Source organism: Cnephaeus nilssonii (genome assembly GCF_951640355.1).
Source record: "Cnephaeus nilssonii genome assembly, chromosome: 9".
NCBI classification, from domain to species: Eukaryota; Metazoa; Chordata; class Mammalia; order Chiroptera; family Vespertilionidae; genus Cnephaeus; species Cnephaeus nilssonii.
The window spans coordinates 11,695,579-11,712,098 of NC_137080.1; the positions used below are offsets into that span (position 1 = coordinate 11,695,579).

The 16,520-nt window shown below is 43.7% G+C and overlaps 1 protein-coding gene across 2 annotated transcripts in view; it reads left to right on the forward strand.

The window, feature by feature from the left end:
- The first annotated feature begins 647 nt into the window (after positions 1 to 647).
- The window catches only part of DCBLD1 (discoidin, CUB and LCCL domain containing 1), a 57,176-nt gene continuing 41,303 nt past the window's right edge, over positions 648 to 16,520 (forward strand). The window contains exon 1 of one of the 2 annotated variants that reach the window (XM_079780237.1): positions 648 to 912. In XM_079780237.1, coding sequence (XP_079636363.1) covers positions 801 to 912 — 112 coding nt within the window. In that variant the 5' untranslated portion in view covers positions 648 to 800. The remainder of the gene's footprint in view (positions 913 to 16,520) is intronic. The other variant, XR_013813960.1, reaches the window with a different exon arrangement.

Here is a 16,520-nt window from a genome sequence, read left to right on the forward strand (position 1 = left end):
CTCCTCGACCGCCCTCTAATTAGATTTCCCGGAATGTGCATCATTAGCACTCTCCACGTCACCGATTGCAAATTGCACCGCTGGATCGTCACTTGAATGGATGACTGAATTAATGAATGAATGGATGGATGACTGAATGAATGAATGAATGAATGGATGGATGACTGACTGACTGAATGAATGAATGAATGAATGAATGGATGACTGACTGACTGAATGAATGAATGGATGACTGAATGAATGAAAGAATGAATGAATGGATGGATGACTGAATGAATGAATGAAAGAATGAATGGATGGAGGGACTTGGATCGGGTCTTGTCATCATCATCATCCTATCATCACAATGTCTCTAGTGCCTCTGGGACATGCCCACCCCTTTCTGGAGCGCCCACAGCGCGCCCAGGCCCTTTGGGGAGGGCGCGGACCCAGCGCGGCTCGGGCAGGTCTCGCCACCAGGTGTGCTCCGCGCGCCCAGGTTCCCCGGCTTCGGGGGAGGCGGAGCGGCGGGAAAGGGGGTGGGAAAGCCGGGAGCTCGGGGCACGCCTCCAGCCGCGCAGGCCGCCGCCGCCGGGAGCGCCACTTCCTCCTTCGGGGGCCGGGCCGGGCCGGGCGGGGCGGGGCGGGAGACGCCCCCGGCGGCCGGCCCGGGCCGCCCCAATGGGATTCGGTGCCGGGCCGCCGCTCGCCCAGTCCCGGCGCCGCGCACAGCCGCGGAGGAGGCGGCGCGGCCCGGGCAGCGGCGGCGCTGCGCCCGCCGAGGGGAGGCCGAGCCTGCCAAGCTGGCGCCCGGCGGGGCCATGGTGGCCGGTGCCCGCGGCGGCTGCGCGCAGGCGGGGGCTGCCGGGCACGGCCTCCTGGCCCTGCTGCTCGTGGTCTCCGCCCCGCTCCGGCTGCAGGCGGACGGGCCGGGTGAGTGGAGCGCGTTCGGCTTGGGGTAAAGGCGGGCGGCGGGCGGCGGGCTGGGCCTGGAGGGGCCGAGCGCGGGAGGAAGTCGGGGTCCCCGCCTGCACCCCGCGGAGTCCTGCTCCATCTGGCCGATGGCAGCTCGAGTGAAAAATCAGTGACTGCTTTCCGATCGCTGCGCACCCAGGTCCTCCCTGCCCCTCAACCGAGAGAAGCAACTTGGCGCTTCCCCATGTTCCCTCTTCCCGGCCCCGCGCAGTCCCCGGACTTCCCGACCCCCTGGCCCGGGGAGAGGTGACAGGGCCCGGGGGTCGGGAGCGGCGACCCAGGCCGCCTTGGGGAGGAGTCCGCAGCGGGGACGCTTCTCTTCTGCGTCCTTTGGACCGAGCTGCTCGCCCAGCCGTGGGGCGGCCAGGCCCTCCCCGCCGCCTCTCCCTCTGCGGCTGGAACCCCGGCGGCTGGAACCCCGGCGGGTCCGTGTGTGGTTTTAGGGAAAAGTCGGGAAATGTTGGCCCGACCGCGCCGCGCCGCGCCTTACCGGTGTGCCGCCTGCGCCCCAGGTAGATTCAGGGGGGTTGGCTCCTTGGGTGTCAGAGCGAGTCCATTCCCGACCGGGCTCGTCTATCTCAGCACCTGGTTACTGGCTTCCAGTTGGACCTAATGAACCCACAACCGAATTTACCCCTGCATCTCCACCAGGTCAAAGCAGTAAACCGTTTACCAGTCTAGGCAAATCCTTGTGAATTAGCTCTTTATTGATAGCAAGGAGCGACTTATTGGGGAGTTTTTTAGTTCTTGGTCACCCCCCCCCCCCCCACACACACACACACACACTTCTGCCCTACGTAACGGCGGTTATTTAATAGCACCGAATTCGTCCAGAATATTTTGACAGCCTCCCCACCCCATGTTTTCAAATGAGAAAAGAATCAAAACTTAACCCAAGATTGCATCCCCCGCCTCCCGCACCACTGAACCGTGTATCCATTCCCCGTCTGAAACATGGATACTCAAGATGTTGGTAGTGGTTACTAAGGTTGGTTATATACTTTTTTTTTTTTTAAAGATTAAAGTTTAGATGAGATCTGTCTTGCCACGATAGCAGAATGCTAGGCATATCGTAAAATGTTAATACCTATATGGGATTTTGATCATGGGTGTTTTAAGCATGAAAAAATGTTTCTCAGGCTCCTATTTGAAGATGCACGTTTAATACTGCACGTTTGTGAATCCGCCCAACCATGCGTCCCTGTCCTCATCTGGCCCGAACTGTCACCCATCTTTCCTAATGAAGTTTCAGGTGTTAGAGGGCCCTCCAGGCTGGGCTGTTAACTGGGTACTTTGTAGAGCAGTTCTCTGATGGCAAGTGTGATTGCTCAGCATTAAGTTTGAGTCTACTGCGGTTACCGGTGGAAGAAGATATTGTCATTTGATTTTCAGTGAAACATCCTATATATGTAGGATGCTGACAGACCCAGTGAAGGTGTAGGTGTTCAATGACAAAGAAAGTAAAACTTAGATTGGGGGCATTTACTCAAATAAATAAATAAATAAATCTGCCCTAGCTGGTTTGGCTCAGTGGATAGAGCCTGGGCCTGTGGACTGAAGGGTCCCAGGTTCCATTCCGGTCAAGGGCACATGCCTGGGTTGCGGGCTCGATCCCCAGTAGGGGGCGTGCAGGAGGCAGCCGATCAATGATTCTCTCTCATCATTGATGTTTCTCTCTCTCTCTCTCCCTCTCCTTTCCTCTCTGAAATCAATAATAATATATTTTTAAAAATTTTTTAAAAATCTAAGAACTCAGGTTCTGTTACCATTGTCAGTGATTTTTTGCATATTTCTTTTCACTTGTGATTTTTCTAATTGGCCCACCGTCACTTATTTTTCAAGTTTCCATAAATTGAAACATGCACACCCATTTTAGGTCTTGAGATATGTTGCTGGCTATGCAGCTGGATGTTGTCCTAAGTGATAGGAGTGCTCTCAGCGTTTAGAAGATCAAAGGGCAGGCTTAGCAGAACCGTCTGTTTTTTGGCAAGAAGACACCCTTTATTACATTCTACCGTCATTGTTCTCGGAGTCAGCTTAGTCTGGTGCTTCTTGCCTCCCCAACCTGCCAGATCCCCCACTGTCTCCCCAGGCTCTATAAAGGCCCCAGTACCACACTGTGCATCAGAATTTCCAGTGGGTGGGGCCTGGGAATGGCTGCTTTTAATGAGTTCCCCCAGGTAATTCTGATTCAAATCGGCTTTGAGATGGTAGAGACAACTTCATAATGTTAGGGTTATGGCAAAGTGCTACCATCTGTGTCAGAGACAGTTTACTACTGGAATATCAGAAAGTCTGTCCCTAAGTCATCACTCCTTTATATTTGGCTAGACATGGGGCAGCCGATACCTGCTGTGTTTTTGGTGAGTGGCTTCTTTAAAAGTAAGCACACGCTTATTCTGGCACCTTCTGTGTCATTGTGTGCACTTACTTGCCCAGACTTTCCTTCATCTCCAAGGTCTGAGATCCCATCGGCCGTGTAGACTATAAATTCCTGAGGGGAGCAGCCAGCATTGTCTTTACCTTCCTAGCATCCGACAAAGGTGCTCAATAAATGTTTCTTGGGTTGAGCCGAACGATCTTGTTGTGTTTGGGAGATATTTTCAAATTACTTTCTAATTAGTGGAAACTGAGTAATGAAATGCCTCCTCAAGTTCTTTATGAGGGCACGTCTGATGCTTACACTAATTAATGTTGTTTAGCAAGCCCGGCTCTCTCGGCATGCCTATTTCTACAGGCAAGGATGCCTTGTAAGTGAAAGCACCGCAGAAAGAAGGAGCGGGCCAGAGAACAACATTACCGTATCTTCTGGCTCTAGGAGATGAGATGTGTGTCACTCGAACATTGAATTATACCAGATATTTCAGAAAAGGAAGACTTTATGTTAAAGGATTCATTAAACAAATCAAAGGATGTTTGTTCAAGCCCGATTTGGACTCCGAATAGGGTCCCAAGCTATCAACTTTTCATTGCATCAAGTGAACGCTTTAACCGCGTGGTAATGACACAGATTCGAAAATCATATAAAAAAAAACATAACATGGAAAAGAGCAATACATCTGACATTTATAAGGAATTGTGTTTTTTATTTTTAAGATGCATGAGGAAGTTAAATTAATTGCAGCATTTAGCAAAGGTTTTAATCATGTTAAGGCAGAAAAAAAAAACTTTTTCAGGGAGATATTTTCTATAGAGTTTTGGACTCTCTGCTATGTGTATTCTAGCATGAAGTCAACTCTGTACATATTAAAGTAACCTATTGTTTTGCATTTTTAAGGGGATAATACACATCATCCACCTAGACTTGCAGTTAGTACATAGTAAATGCCAACTGTCTTACTTTTCACTGCCGTTTATTATTACTACTAGAGGCCCGGTGCACGAAATTCGTGCACAGGGGTGGGTGGGTGGGCAGTGTCCTTCAGCCCCGCCTGCACCCTCTCCAATCTGGGACCCCTTGAGGGATGTCCGACTGCCCGTTTAGGCCCGATCCCAATCCAGGACTGCTGGGGCCCCTTTTTTCTGCCTCCCTCACTGCCTCTTGGACCTCATTCTCCAGCACACTTACTCATACTTCCAGTCATACCAGCTTTCTTGCTGTTCCTCAGAGGTATCAGGCACCCTTCTACCTCAGAGCCTTTGCATGTGCTGCTCGCTCTGCCTGGAACCGTCTTGCCCCAAATATCCAGACAGCTCTTTCCTCCTTCAGTCTTTGCTCAGGTGTTGCCTCCTTGGGGAGGATATCCCTCACCACCCACCTGCCATCCCCAGAACTCCATATTCCCTTTCCTGCTTTCAGTTTTCTCTAGAGCATTTATCCTTTTCCAACAGAGTGTAGCATTGATATTTCTGTTTCAGTTGTTTGTATTTCCCTTACAAGAATACAAGGTCCGTGAAGAGCTGTGGAGTTTGAACAGTGGCCAGCACATGATGGTCACCCAACAGGGATGAGTGTTCAATAGTGGAAACTGAGGCTTATAGACTATTAAGCCACTTGCCTTGTCACTCAGGCAGTGCTTGGTGGAACCCGTATTCAAGCCCAGCTACGTTTTAGTGCTGCAGAGCCACAGGCGGCTCACTATACTCCCTCTGGATGAGTGTTCAGTAGTGGATAGGTAGGTGCTCCGTGAGGATGGGGTGAGAAGGCAGGGAAAACACAGTTGCTGCCCTGTGGTTGAAGACTTCGGGCTGACTCTAGTTGAGAATCAAAACCCGAAATAAAATACGTCTCGTCCAACTGTTGTTTGTAAATAAAAAGTCTGAAAATAAGGACTTAAAATAGAGGAATTCATTCTGCTGTATTCGAAGTCTGGCATTGAGGATGGAAGGAAAATATTGTCAAGCTTTCAGGTTGCTCCCCCCCCCTCCCCCATTAGACTAGAAGTAATTTTGCGTGTTTGCAACTGAAAAGTCACGTTGATGTCATCTTCCAGATGGTCATTCTCGGCCTTGTGTATATAACAAAATAGCTGTTTGCCTTGGGGGTGAGGGGGTGGGAGAGTTTGAACTGATGCAGATGAAATGGTGGTTTCTAACCCGATGTGGAAATAAATTTTAACCGTGAGCTCTAGTATGAATCTGGAACCAACTGCCAGCCTGGCCTTTCAGTTGGAGTTGAAGAAGTTTTATTTTGGGGGTGGGGGGTGGGGAGTGGAATGAGAGAGAGTCTAGAAGATCCATGAGACAGAGACAAAATGGAGGGTTTTTTTTACTAGTAAGTCACCCCCAGTACCTGGTACAGTGCCTGGTAGATAACAGGCTCCAGATAACTCTTTCCTGCATTAGCACATGAATGCTGTGGTTGAGGTTTCAGAGAATGCGGTGAAAGGTGACATTCACTAAGCTGTTTGCAGAGAAATTGCATACATGACTATGGTGATGTCTTAGGAAACAATGCACATGTTTTCAAGAAAATACCTAAATTCATCTCTGATAAGGGTTGGGAATCTCTGAGCCTCTTTTACAGGCAACACCCGAAAGCTGCCCTGAGGTAGGTGCTGGCAGTCTTAAGAAGAGAGGAGCAGGTGGTAGACTGAGTCAGACCAGGTGGGTCAGTGATCCCCTAACATCAGATGCTTATACATTGAGGCCATCAGGGGCCTGTTTTACCTTGAAGATCATTTGAGGACAGTGTTTGGACCTTTGTGACATTAGCACTATATTAAGCCTTATTGTCCTGTGAACCTTGACTACTTCCTGCCATTTCTATCTTCCTAATGCTTACAAAATCTATTAATCTAGTTTTTATGAACGGTCTCCTTGGGAGCTACATGCTGTGTGAAAGTATACCCTATGTTTGCAGAAAGCCTGTGTCTCATATATGGTAATTTTAGGTTAGGTAGATTTGTGTGTGTGTGTGTGTGTGTGTGTGTGTGTGTGTGTGTGTGTGTTTATAGGAAAAGCTGAAAAGAACATTGAAACAAGGTAAAAGCTAATTGGCTCCATGTTACCCCATCTCTCCCTTTTAATAAAGCTACACTGGAGCTCTTTAAAAAAACATACACACACAAATAAATTTCTTTGAGGATGGAGATTTCTTTCCTGTCTGCTTTCCCAAAGATCTTCCCAATGCTTACAAGGCAGAGCAGTTGTGGAACAAGCAGGGTATTGACAAATGATATTATCCCAATAGATCATAATCCTGCAAAAAAGATATTATACTGAGAATCACTAAGGACATGTTTTTTTGGTGTGCGCGTGCACACACACAAATATATATCTCCACAACAAATAAATATAGCACACACACATACTATTTGTTTTTATTAAATATTAGGTAGACAAGTTATATGTATGTCTACTATTTGTTTTTATTAAATATTAGGTAGACAAGTTATATATGTAAGTATGTGTAAGGTATAAATACAACAATAAGACTAATACCTGCATACTCTACTATGTAAAGTCTGCATGCTTTTATTAACATTTTATTAAAAGCTTTTCACCATACTATTGGGGAAAATTTCCAAGTTTATATTTATTTTAACAGTTAGCCTTCAGATAAACCAAGAACCCACTTTCAAGTAATTTATTGTGACTGAGGAATATCCAGTGTAAAAGTAGGACTTTTGTTTTGGCCATTCAGCCGTGAATCTTCTCAAGATTTGTGTCTTTTGTATGATTCAAATAACACTTCTTTGCTTATGAAGTCAGAAGTAATTTGCTTGTCTGTATTTATTTATTTTTTTTGAGAAAGTATTAAGTTTAACTTTAAATGCACTAAGTATTAGGAAGGTAATGTGTATTTCTTGTTCCTTCTTGGATGAGATTCTTAATTTATATTTAATGGGGTCAACTTGTCCTTGGTTAGACTGGAGTTTATCTTTACCGAGAACCGCATTTGTTTTTATACTCAGCATTTTCCAACTCAAATTACAAGCACTATTTGTAGCCTTTTTATTCAACGTTCAACATGTTTGCATTTTACTGGAAGGGAACGAACAGTTTTTCTTTTCTTTCATCACAAAATTAAAGCGCTTGGAAACAGTGGCATCTGGCTCCGTTTCATGATTGAGTGTGTTTAGTGGCTGTGCCTAAAGGTCGGAGGTAAATGATATTTATGGGGCACGCTATTCTTGAAAAAAGGAAAACAAAACTTTATTTCACTCTTATTTCTGACAGAGAACAAGGTGAATATTAAAACTTGTGAAATCCGCTTACATTTGAATTACCGGTGCATTAAGTTTCCTACAGGGAAAATAGGTAAACAACTCTTTGGATTGTTAATTAATTTTTAAATGGCTGAATGGATTTAATTCAGCCTTTCTATTGCAATTCACAAAAGCAAGTTCACCTGAGATTACAATGTGATTGATTTCAGCCCAAAGGAGGGCACTTTTGAGACTTACTAGCCCATGGGACCACTGGAACATGAGATCTGTTTATTGAATTGCTCCTTCTCCCAGGCCAGGAATTTAGAATGGAGATTGCTTATTTGGGGAATTACATGGAGCAAGAATTGCCTTTTTCCCCCTCCTCCTCCCCTTCCTCTCTCCCTCCCTCCCTCTATCCCTTTCTTCCTCCCTTCCTTCCTTCCTCCTCCTCCTCCTCCACCTCTTCCTCCTCCTCTTTCTTCCCCCCAACCCAGGAAGTCCCTGTTTTGCCAAGAGAATAAAATAAAAGACAGAGAAATGCTCTGAACCTGCTGTCCTCCTAGCTCACAAGGGTCTGAAAGTCTTTTGAGACCCTCTTGCCTTATAGGTAGGAAACACTTTTTTCTTTCTTCTTTGTCTGCTTTCTTCTTTTGCCCTTTTTCATCCTCTTTACTACACACTACAGACTGTAACTGTGCTCTAGTAAATATCTTAACAGACACACTGTTTTTCTTTGGAGGTATTTAAAATATATTGAAGACATCATGGCATTTCTTCCCTAAGTATTTCATTTGCATCTCTCAATATTTTCTTACATAACCACAATGCCACGAATACACCTAAAAATACTGATAGTAATGTCTTCACATTATCTGATACTCAAGTCATATCCACATTTCCCATTAACCTAAACATGCCTTTTGACCACCGCTTTGTATAAACAGGGATCCAAACAAGGCCCACACATTGCAGTTAGTTTTTATGGCTCTTAAGTTGCTTTTAATCTACCACTGCCCCTGACCTACAAACGCTTTATTTTCCTGCAAGAAAATCAGGCTCAGTTGTCCTGTGACACAGCTCACGTCCTAATTGGACTGACTGCTTCTGAGTGTTGTCTTTTACTTGGTGTGCTGTTCCCTGTATTTCTGTGTAAACCTGAAGTTAGACCAAAAGATTTGATTCGAGTCAGGCTATGTATTTTTAGTGCCATGTACTGCTAATTATATCAAAAGATGCATTTATTATTATTATTATTATTATTATTATTATTATTATTATTATTAACAGAGGCCTGGTGCATGAAATTCGTGCACGGGCGTGTGTGCCCCTCAGCCCAGCCTGCACCCTCTCCAATCTGGGACCCCTCGAGGGATGTCTGACTGCCCGTTTAGGCTCCCAACTGCTCGCCTGTCTGCCTTCCTTCCTTATTGCCCCTAACCGCTTCTGCCTGCCAGCCTGATCACCCCCTAACCACTCCCCTGCCAACCTGATTGATGCCTAACTGCTCCCCTGCCAGCCTGTTTGCCCCCAACTGCCCTCCCCTGCAGGCCTGGGTCCCCCCAACTGCCCTTCCCTGCAGGCCCTGTCGCCCCCAACTTCCCTCCTCTGCCAGCCTGGTCACCCCTAATTGCTCTCCCCTGCAGGCTTGATCACCCCCAACTGGCCTCCCTTGCAGGCCTAGTCCCTCCCAACTGCCGTCCCCTGCTGGCCTGATCGCCTACAACTGCCCTCCCTTGCAGGCCTGGTCCCTCCCAACTGCCCTCCCCTGCTGGCCATCTTGTGGTGGCCATCTTGTGTCCACATGGGTAGAGCCATCTTTGACCACATGCAGACAGCCATCTTGTGTGTTGGAGTGATGGTCAATTTGCATATTACTATTTTATTAGATAGGATAGAGGCCTGATGCACGGTTGGGGGCCAGCTGGTTTGCCCTGAAGGGTGTCCTGGATCAGGGTGGGGGTTCCCTTGAGGCGTGGGGCAGCCTGGGCAAGGGGCCTGTGATTTGCAGGCCGGCCACGCCCCCCCCCGGCGACCCAAGCGGAGGCCCTGGTATCTGGGATTTATTTATCTTCTATAATTGAAACTTTGTAGCCTTGAGCGGAGGCCAAGGCAGGCCAGGGCTGTGGAAGCTTGGCTTCCTCCATTGCCGGGGGCAACTCAAGCCTCCTGCTCTCTCCAGCTCCGTGGCTGACACCATTTTTGTTGGGATTTATTTATCTTCTATAATTGAAACTTTGTAGCCTTGAGTGGAGGCCTGGGCCAGCCAGGGTGTGTGGAAAGCTTGGCTTCCTCCATTGCCAGGGAAACCCAAGCCTCCTGCTCACTCCGTGGCGCAGCCATCTTGGTTGGGTTAATTTTCATACTTGCTCCTGATTGGCTGGTGGGCATGGCTTGTGGGTGTAGCGGAGTGATCGTTAATTTGCATATTACTCTTTCATTAGATTGGATTATTATTGACCCACTTTTAATGATGCTAAAAATGATCTGTGACTTCAGGCAGGAAGTAACAGCTTGCCCTTCTCTCCCACAAGTCATCTGTGGGATAATAATCTCCTAGTAAACTACTCTTCTCCATCAACATTTCATGCGATGGTTTAAACATCCTTTGATCATTGTTACATGTCCAATCAGAGTTTTGTATGTAAATAACAATTTAAGAATCTATCTGTATATATATTTTGATTTATCAAGTGGTTGTTTTTCTTTTTTTCATCTGATTTAATCCCAACAATTTTGAGAGCTATTGAGGGAACTGGGATTTAGAGAGATTCAATCACTTACCCCAGTCACATTCACATTGCACATCCAAGTGGGATGGATGCAGGTGGGTGTTCTCTAATTCTAAATGCCTTAGGGATGGTCTCCTGCTCTTCATCTTCAAGGGAAGTTCATTCCAGGAGAGATCAAGTTAAAGAAAAGTCTTGGAGGAACATAATTCATGCAGTAAAGTTTTAAATTAACAGTCTTTGATTTCTCTTATAAATGATCACATTTGCCACTGAAATATTAAGCCTTTTTCAAATTCCAGTTAGTAGCTAACCATGTGTTCTTATAGGACTGTGATAAATTCAGCAATGCAGAATGCAGAATGTGCAAAAGTAGTACAGTTTTCAGGACTGTGGAATGTGGTATGAGTTTTATAAGGTCTGTTTTTTCTCTCTCAGATTACATTTCATGCTTCATTGCATGTATGATAAACTACCATCTCTCTCCCAACAGAGATTTGCTATTTTCTGGTCAATAAACACTGATTGCTTTTTCCTTATATATGGTGCATACATGTATGTTCACAAACCTTCTCATCCTATTTCTTTGTGTTTTCCACCATATGCTCAAATAATTTCTAACTTGACACTTTTGTCCAGGTGTCAGAAATTACACCCTACATATAGATTCTGAAACATATTGCCTGTCCTAGTCTTATAAATGAAATCTAATGTGAAAATAAGTGTTAGAGAATTGAAAATATATAGATATGTTCCAGTTTTAGGAATAGACATTAAAATAAAATGATATCTCAAGGAACTTTCATTTTGAAAGAGATTCACTGCAAGATCTCAATAAAAAATGAGGGTTCTTTTAGTCTCTTGCGACTCAGAGTATATCTCACAGGGACCAACAGAACAGTCATTACCAAGAGCTTTGGACATTTCCAGGCTCTGCATATTAACAAGATCCCCAGGTGACTGGCATGCCCACGGAAATTTGAGAAGCAGCATTTTAATCCACTGAAACCTTCATTTATGGAGCACTTTTTAGGAGCCACATTGATGCTAAGCAAAGTGAACAACCCTTGCAAGAGGTACAATAGGCACTTCTCATTAGACTATTCCCTTAATAGTCTAGTAAAGAGTGCTTACTTAAATAATTAAAAAGAGGGAGATGAAATTTCTCATAATCATAAATTTTATAAGAAACTAAATTAAACATGGCTACTTTCCTCATGTTAAAAAAAGAGTAGGACTATAAATAAATAAATGTAATGTGGGTTTTAATACCAGTTGGGCTTTTCAGTAGTTGTGTGAACTCAGGCAATGTCTTAAATCTCTGCCTCAATTTCCTCACCTCTAAGAAGGATGACTCTGACAGTGGCAGCCTTAGAGCATGGTGACAGAGTTCATGGACGGAGTCAGACAGGCTGGGGTCAGATGCCAGCTCATTCACCGGGGCTGAGTCACTCAGCTTTTCAGAGCCTCAACTTCTTCACACATACAACTCAGAAAACAGGAGGGTCATGTGATGAAGAAAGTTTGGGCTTCAATTGTTTTTATTGGAAATGTCCTATCTTATAAGCTGTGGGATATATATATATACTAGTATATACTTGGATGTTTGAGATATGTATATCTTATGAATATAGGTGTGTTATGTATGTGTGTATATATACAGATCTATGTGAAATATTTTATCATTTTAAAAAGGAAACTAATAATGTTATCTATCAAATACAATCATCCCGAATTAAATAAGATAATGTAAAATTTTTAGGATGCTTTGTATCAGTCACCTTTTACAGTAAGTGCTTGGATAAATGCTAAGGATTAGTAAGAAAGAGCCCTTTCACAGTTTCATGAATTTTTTTCCTGTTCTAATAACTTTTTGGTTCTTACTGATTTTTTTGAAAAATGTATTTGTGAAACTGAAACAATATGTGTGTATGAAAGAGAAATGCTTACAGGTTTAACTTTTAAAACTCAGATTAACTTTGTTTATACTTGGTCATATTGGATTTTTTTGACTCTATAGAGAAAAGTCAATATTAAGTTACATATCTATATATATAAAAGCCTAAGGGACCATTACGACCCAACGACCTGAATGACAGGTTGGCCAGTTGCTATGATGCGCACTGACCACCAGGGGGCAGACACTCAACACAGGAGCTGCCCCCTGGTGGTCAGTGCACTCCCACAGCCAACCTCCCGGGCACCTTCCCCCCTGATCGGCCCCAATGGGGGAGCCAGCAGGCCAACCTCCCATGGTCCCTCCCCGCTGCCGGCCAGCCCTCTGATAGGCCCTGTTTGGGGGGCCGGCCGACCAACCTCCCAGGATTCCTCCCCCTGGCCAGCCGGCTCCCTGATAGGCCTGGATCGCCGGCCAGGCCGAGGGACCCCACCTGTGCACGAATGCATGCACTGGGCCTCTACTATCTGAATAATGGCAATATGCATGTTTAACATGGAAGCAAGATTAGGAAACATAGCATGTTGTAGGGACAGGAAAGATTTCTCCCATATTTATCATCAACTTCACAATTGCAGCGTGGACATTGCATCAACATCCTGGCATTATTAGGAAAGGTCAGCAGCCACTTTTCTTCAACTTCCTTATGCTTAGCATCTATTCAACAGAGATAAATCAGCTGTCTTAAGACTTGTTTTGCTGTACAAACAAGTTGTTTTCGTCTGTAAAGTTATGATACTTCTGTCATCCAATGTGTCAAATTTGTTGCAATGCCCCCCAAACACTTGTAAATTAATAACAACTGTATGAAAAGTCTTTTTTTTTAAATATCAGAATCATATAGAACAATTTCAGTATTGTTCGTAGAAGTCTAAGGGCCGAAGGACACTTCTCCATGTACAATCTTTCATCCCAGAAGCCTCATGGAATCTCTGTGTGTCCCACTTTTGAGGGACTAGCCCAGGAACTGGCCAGTGTGTCCCACAGAACACGACTCCCGGGTGGTGCCCATTGAGGAAAGAGTCCCCTGGGAATATTGCAAACTGCAACCCCTAAGAGAGGGTCACTGTGCCCTGCCAGGCTTTGAGCTGTCCTGTGGTACAGAAAAAGGTAGGATTCTTCAAGCTTTCTTACCTGCAGCTGTCTTTTGGAGATGAGGGCTTGACCTCCTGTACAACTCCTGTCAGGATTTAGGAGTTCACAGTGCCCACTTTAGCAGATGCTGGCTTAGCAATGAGCAGGCTCTCAATAAATAGCTCGGGATCCATTCTGATTCGCCTTTCAGGCAATTTAGGGCACTTCACACACAGACTCATTCATCTTTGCTACACCCAGTTATGGATACACACTACGTGGGTAACTTCTTAAGCTCACAGAACCAATTGGTGATGAAATTTGGATAAAGTCAGCTAATTCAAAGCAATTTCTTGATACTTTAATATGTGTAGTATTTTAAAATAAAAATATATTGAATTATTACTATATGCTAGCCTCTATGCTCAATACTTGATCATCATGATCTCATTGAATGTCATGATAACCTGTGAGTTGTCTCTATATTACAGACGATGAGTTGAAGCTTGGAGAGGTAAAGGGACTCACCCAAGGCCGCAAAGTCAGTACTGGACAAGGCTGTGCGGGAACCCATTGTGAGAACCATGGTTGCTGTCCCCTCCCAGGTGTATGAAATAACTTATGAAATTAGAAGCCCTCTTCCCCCACACCCACAACCATCTCAGTCGGAATCACAAGACTGGAGTGTGGCCAAGAACTTGAGAGTTTTAACTGGTTTTGCTTATAGCACATTAAAGAATAGCATTACGCTAGGTGTTGCGATTTCTTCCATTGGGCGTGCATGTACTTTTTAATATGTTTGCATTAAAATTATTGATGTCTTTGCACACCGATGGAGACAACCAAGCATTATGCAGGGAGTTGTGGATAGGACCTCTCAAAATGATTTGTTCCATTTTCATACATTCACATTGATTTCTTTGAAGTCATTTTTTAGCTGATAGGAAACATTGTGTTGAGGGCTTACACAGAGAGGCTTTTGACAATAAGTCTCTTACGTTTCCTTTTATTTTACTCTTAAAAGTCTTTCGTCTGCTGAGGCAAAAAGTATTATCTTCATTAGATGATTAGTCATATCATTAGCATCTATTCTCTTTGTGGCGAGAATAAGGTTTAAAGAGATCTTCAACAGTTTTGCACAACTTGGCCTGTGTTTCTAGTCTATGACTACAACTTCTTTCAGCACAGTATTATTCATTTTCCTTTCAGGAAAACTAAAGATGTTGAATAATTGAAGTTTTATTACTATAACTTCTGTCTGACTCTATTTTCACACAACCACTTAGGCCTGCCTGCCCCCTGGTTTTCCATTTCTTTCCAGGCAACACACAAAGTAAAATAAAGTTAAGGATCACTGGAGAAGAGCAAAGTTCCTGAGAGAGTATGGCTGACAATGAAATTAGGACTACCTTGGGAAAGCTGTTCGCCTTACCAGGGGACAAAGCGCTCTGTAATAATTGCAAGCTCCCCTTTGTGGTTGAAAAGATTGTAGTCATCAAGAGCTCACTTGATCTTAGACCTGGGAAGAAATTTTCTCACACCCACACATGAATGATTGTGTATGTGTTGAGACCTGTTGTAAGTTGATTATTAGAAGCGCAAGGATACAACTGTAATGAAATCATGTCTCTAGAAATGGTTCCACTTCTGTTTTTTTTTAGAGCACTATTGCCCAAATTGCAGGCTTATTAATAGGCAATAGAATCAATTCAGTTGGCACACCCAGCATGCTTTTAATTAAAAAATGAAGTAGAATAGGAAATATCGCAGTGTATTACATATGATAAAAAGAATTAAACATTAGACTTTTGTTATCTATGCATATGGATATATGTGTGCTTACTTAGGTTGGGATGAAAAATCTATACTCTACATATGGGTCTTAACCAAAAAAGTTGAAGGCTGGTGTCTCCTTTTAGGGACTAGTTAATAATGAATCTTAAAGGTATTTGTGCACTGTTCATTTCACTTCATCCAAATACTTTTCAAGCTGATGCAATTCAGTGAAAAGTGTTTTTTGTGTTTGGTTGTTTTTTTTTCTATATCATACTTTGTGGTATTACAGAACTTAGTCTGTACTACGTATATCTTAATTTCACTTTTCTGTTAATGGAACACGATTTCTTATCAAAAGCAAATAGTCTTTTAAGGAAGTTATTGTTTTGCTTTCTTGGTGGAATTACAGTAGACTAAATAAATGGTTGACTCACGTAGATAAGCATCTAGGATTTGTTTTAGGCTTATGTTAAAAATACCTCGTATATCCATACTTCCCAAAGAGCTGATGGCAAAGACAGAGAGCCAGAGGCATATTCATTCATTTAGGGCACTTTGGAGAACAGATATTGAGCCCGTGTTTCTGTTTTTGGACCTGTCATTTTACTGTCAGGAATGACTTGTTAACATACCTCTCCCCTTGACTGTGAGCAACTGCAAATGGGAAATACATGATACCAAGTCCCTCGCTACTTGTGGACTGAGTTTTTAATGACCATTTGTGTATATTGGTGTCTATACGGCTAATGCTGAACATAGCCTTTAATGCTACAAAGAACATTAGGTGAATTTGGTACTTTTTTGGGGGTACTTTTAATTATTTTATTTATATATAATGTTTCATATTGTAGGAAATATAGAAAATAAATGTATAAACAAAATAAAAATTACTTGTGATCCCAGGCCATAGAAGTAAACATTTTTTCCTTCATGTCTATGTGTGTACTCTATATTCTGTTTTAAGCATAAATAGTCTTCTACAAAAGCTGTGCTCCCAGATTGCCCCCTCTTCTGCTGCCTGCCAGGGCCTCATCCAGAAAGCCATGTGGCATAGGCACTTCAGCCCTGATGTTGCCCAGATTCTGACCAAGGAACAGAGAGGCCCCACTTCGCACCCGAAGTTTGTTACTTGGCTCACCGGGCCTTTCTGGTCTGGCTAATCGTGTGGACTCTGGAGCGTGAGTTCATACCCATTTGTACCTCCTACTAACTCTATGGCTTTAAGCCATTTCACTTCTTTGAGCATCACATGTAATAATAGGTCTGACTTCCAAAAATAAATTAAATCATCTTCTAAAACATGAGCCTAACTTGTCCTTAATATGACATTGCTTGGAGATACCATCGTTTGACTGTTCTTTTCCAATTTAAGTTGTTTCCAAATGTTTAGAATTAAAATACTTAAATTTTGGCCCTAGCTGGTTTGGCTCAATGGATAGA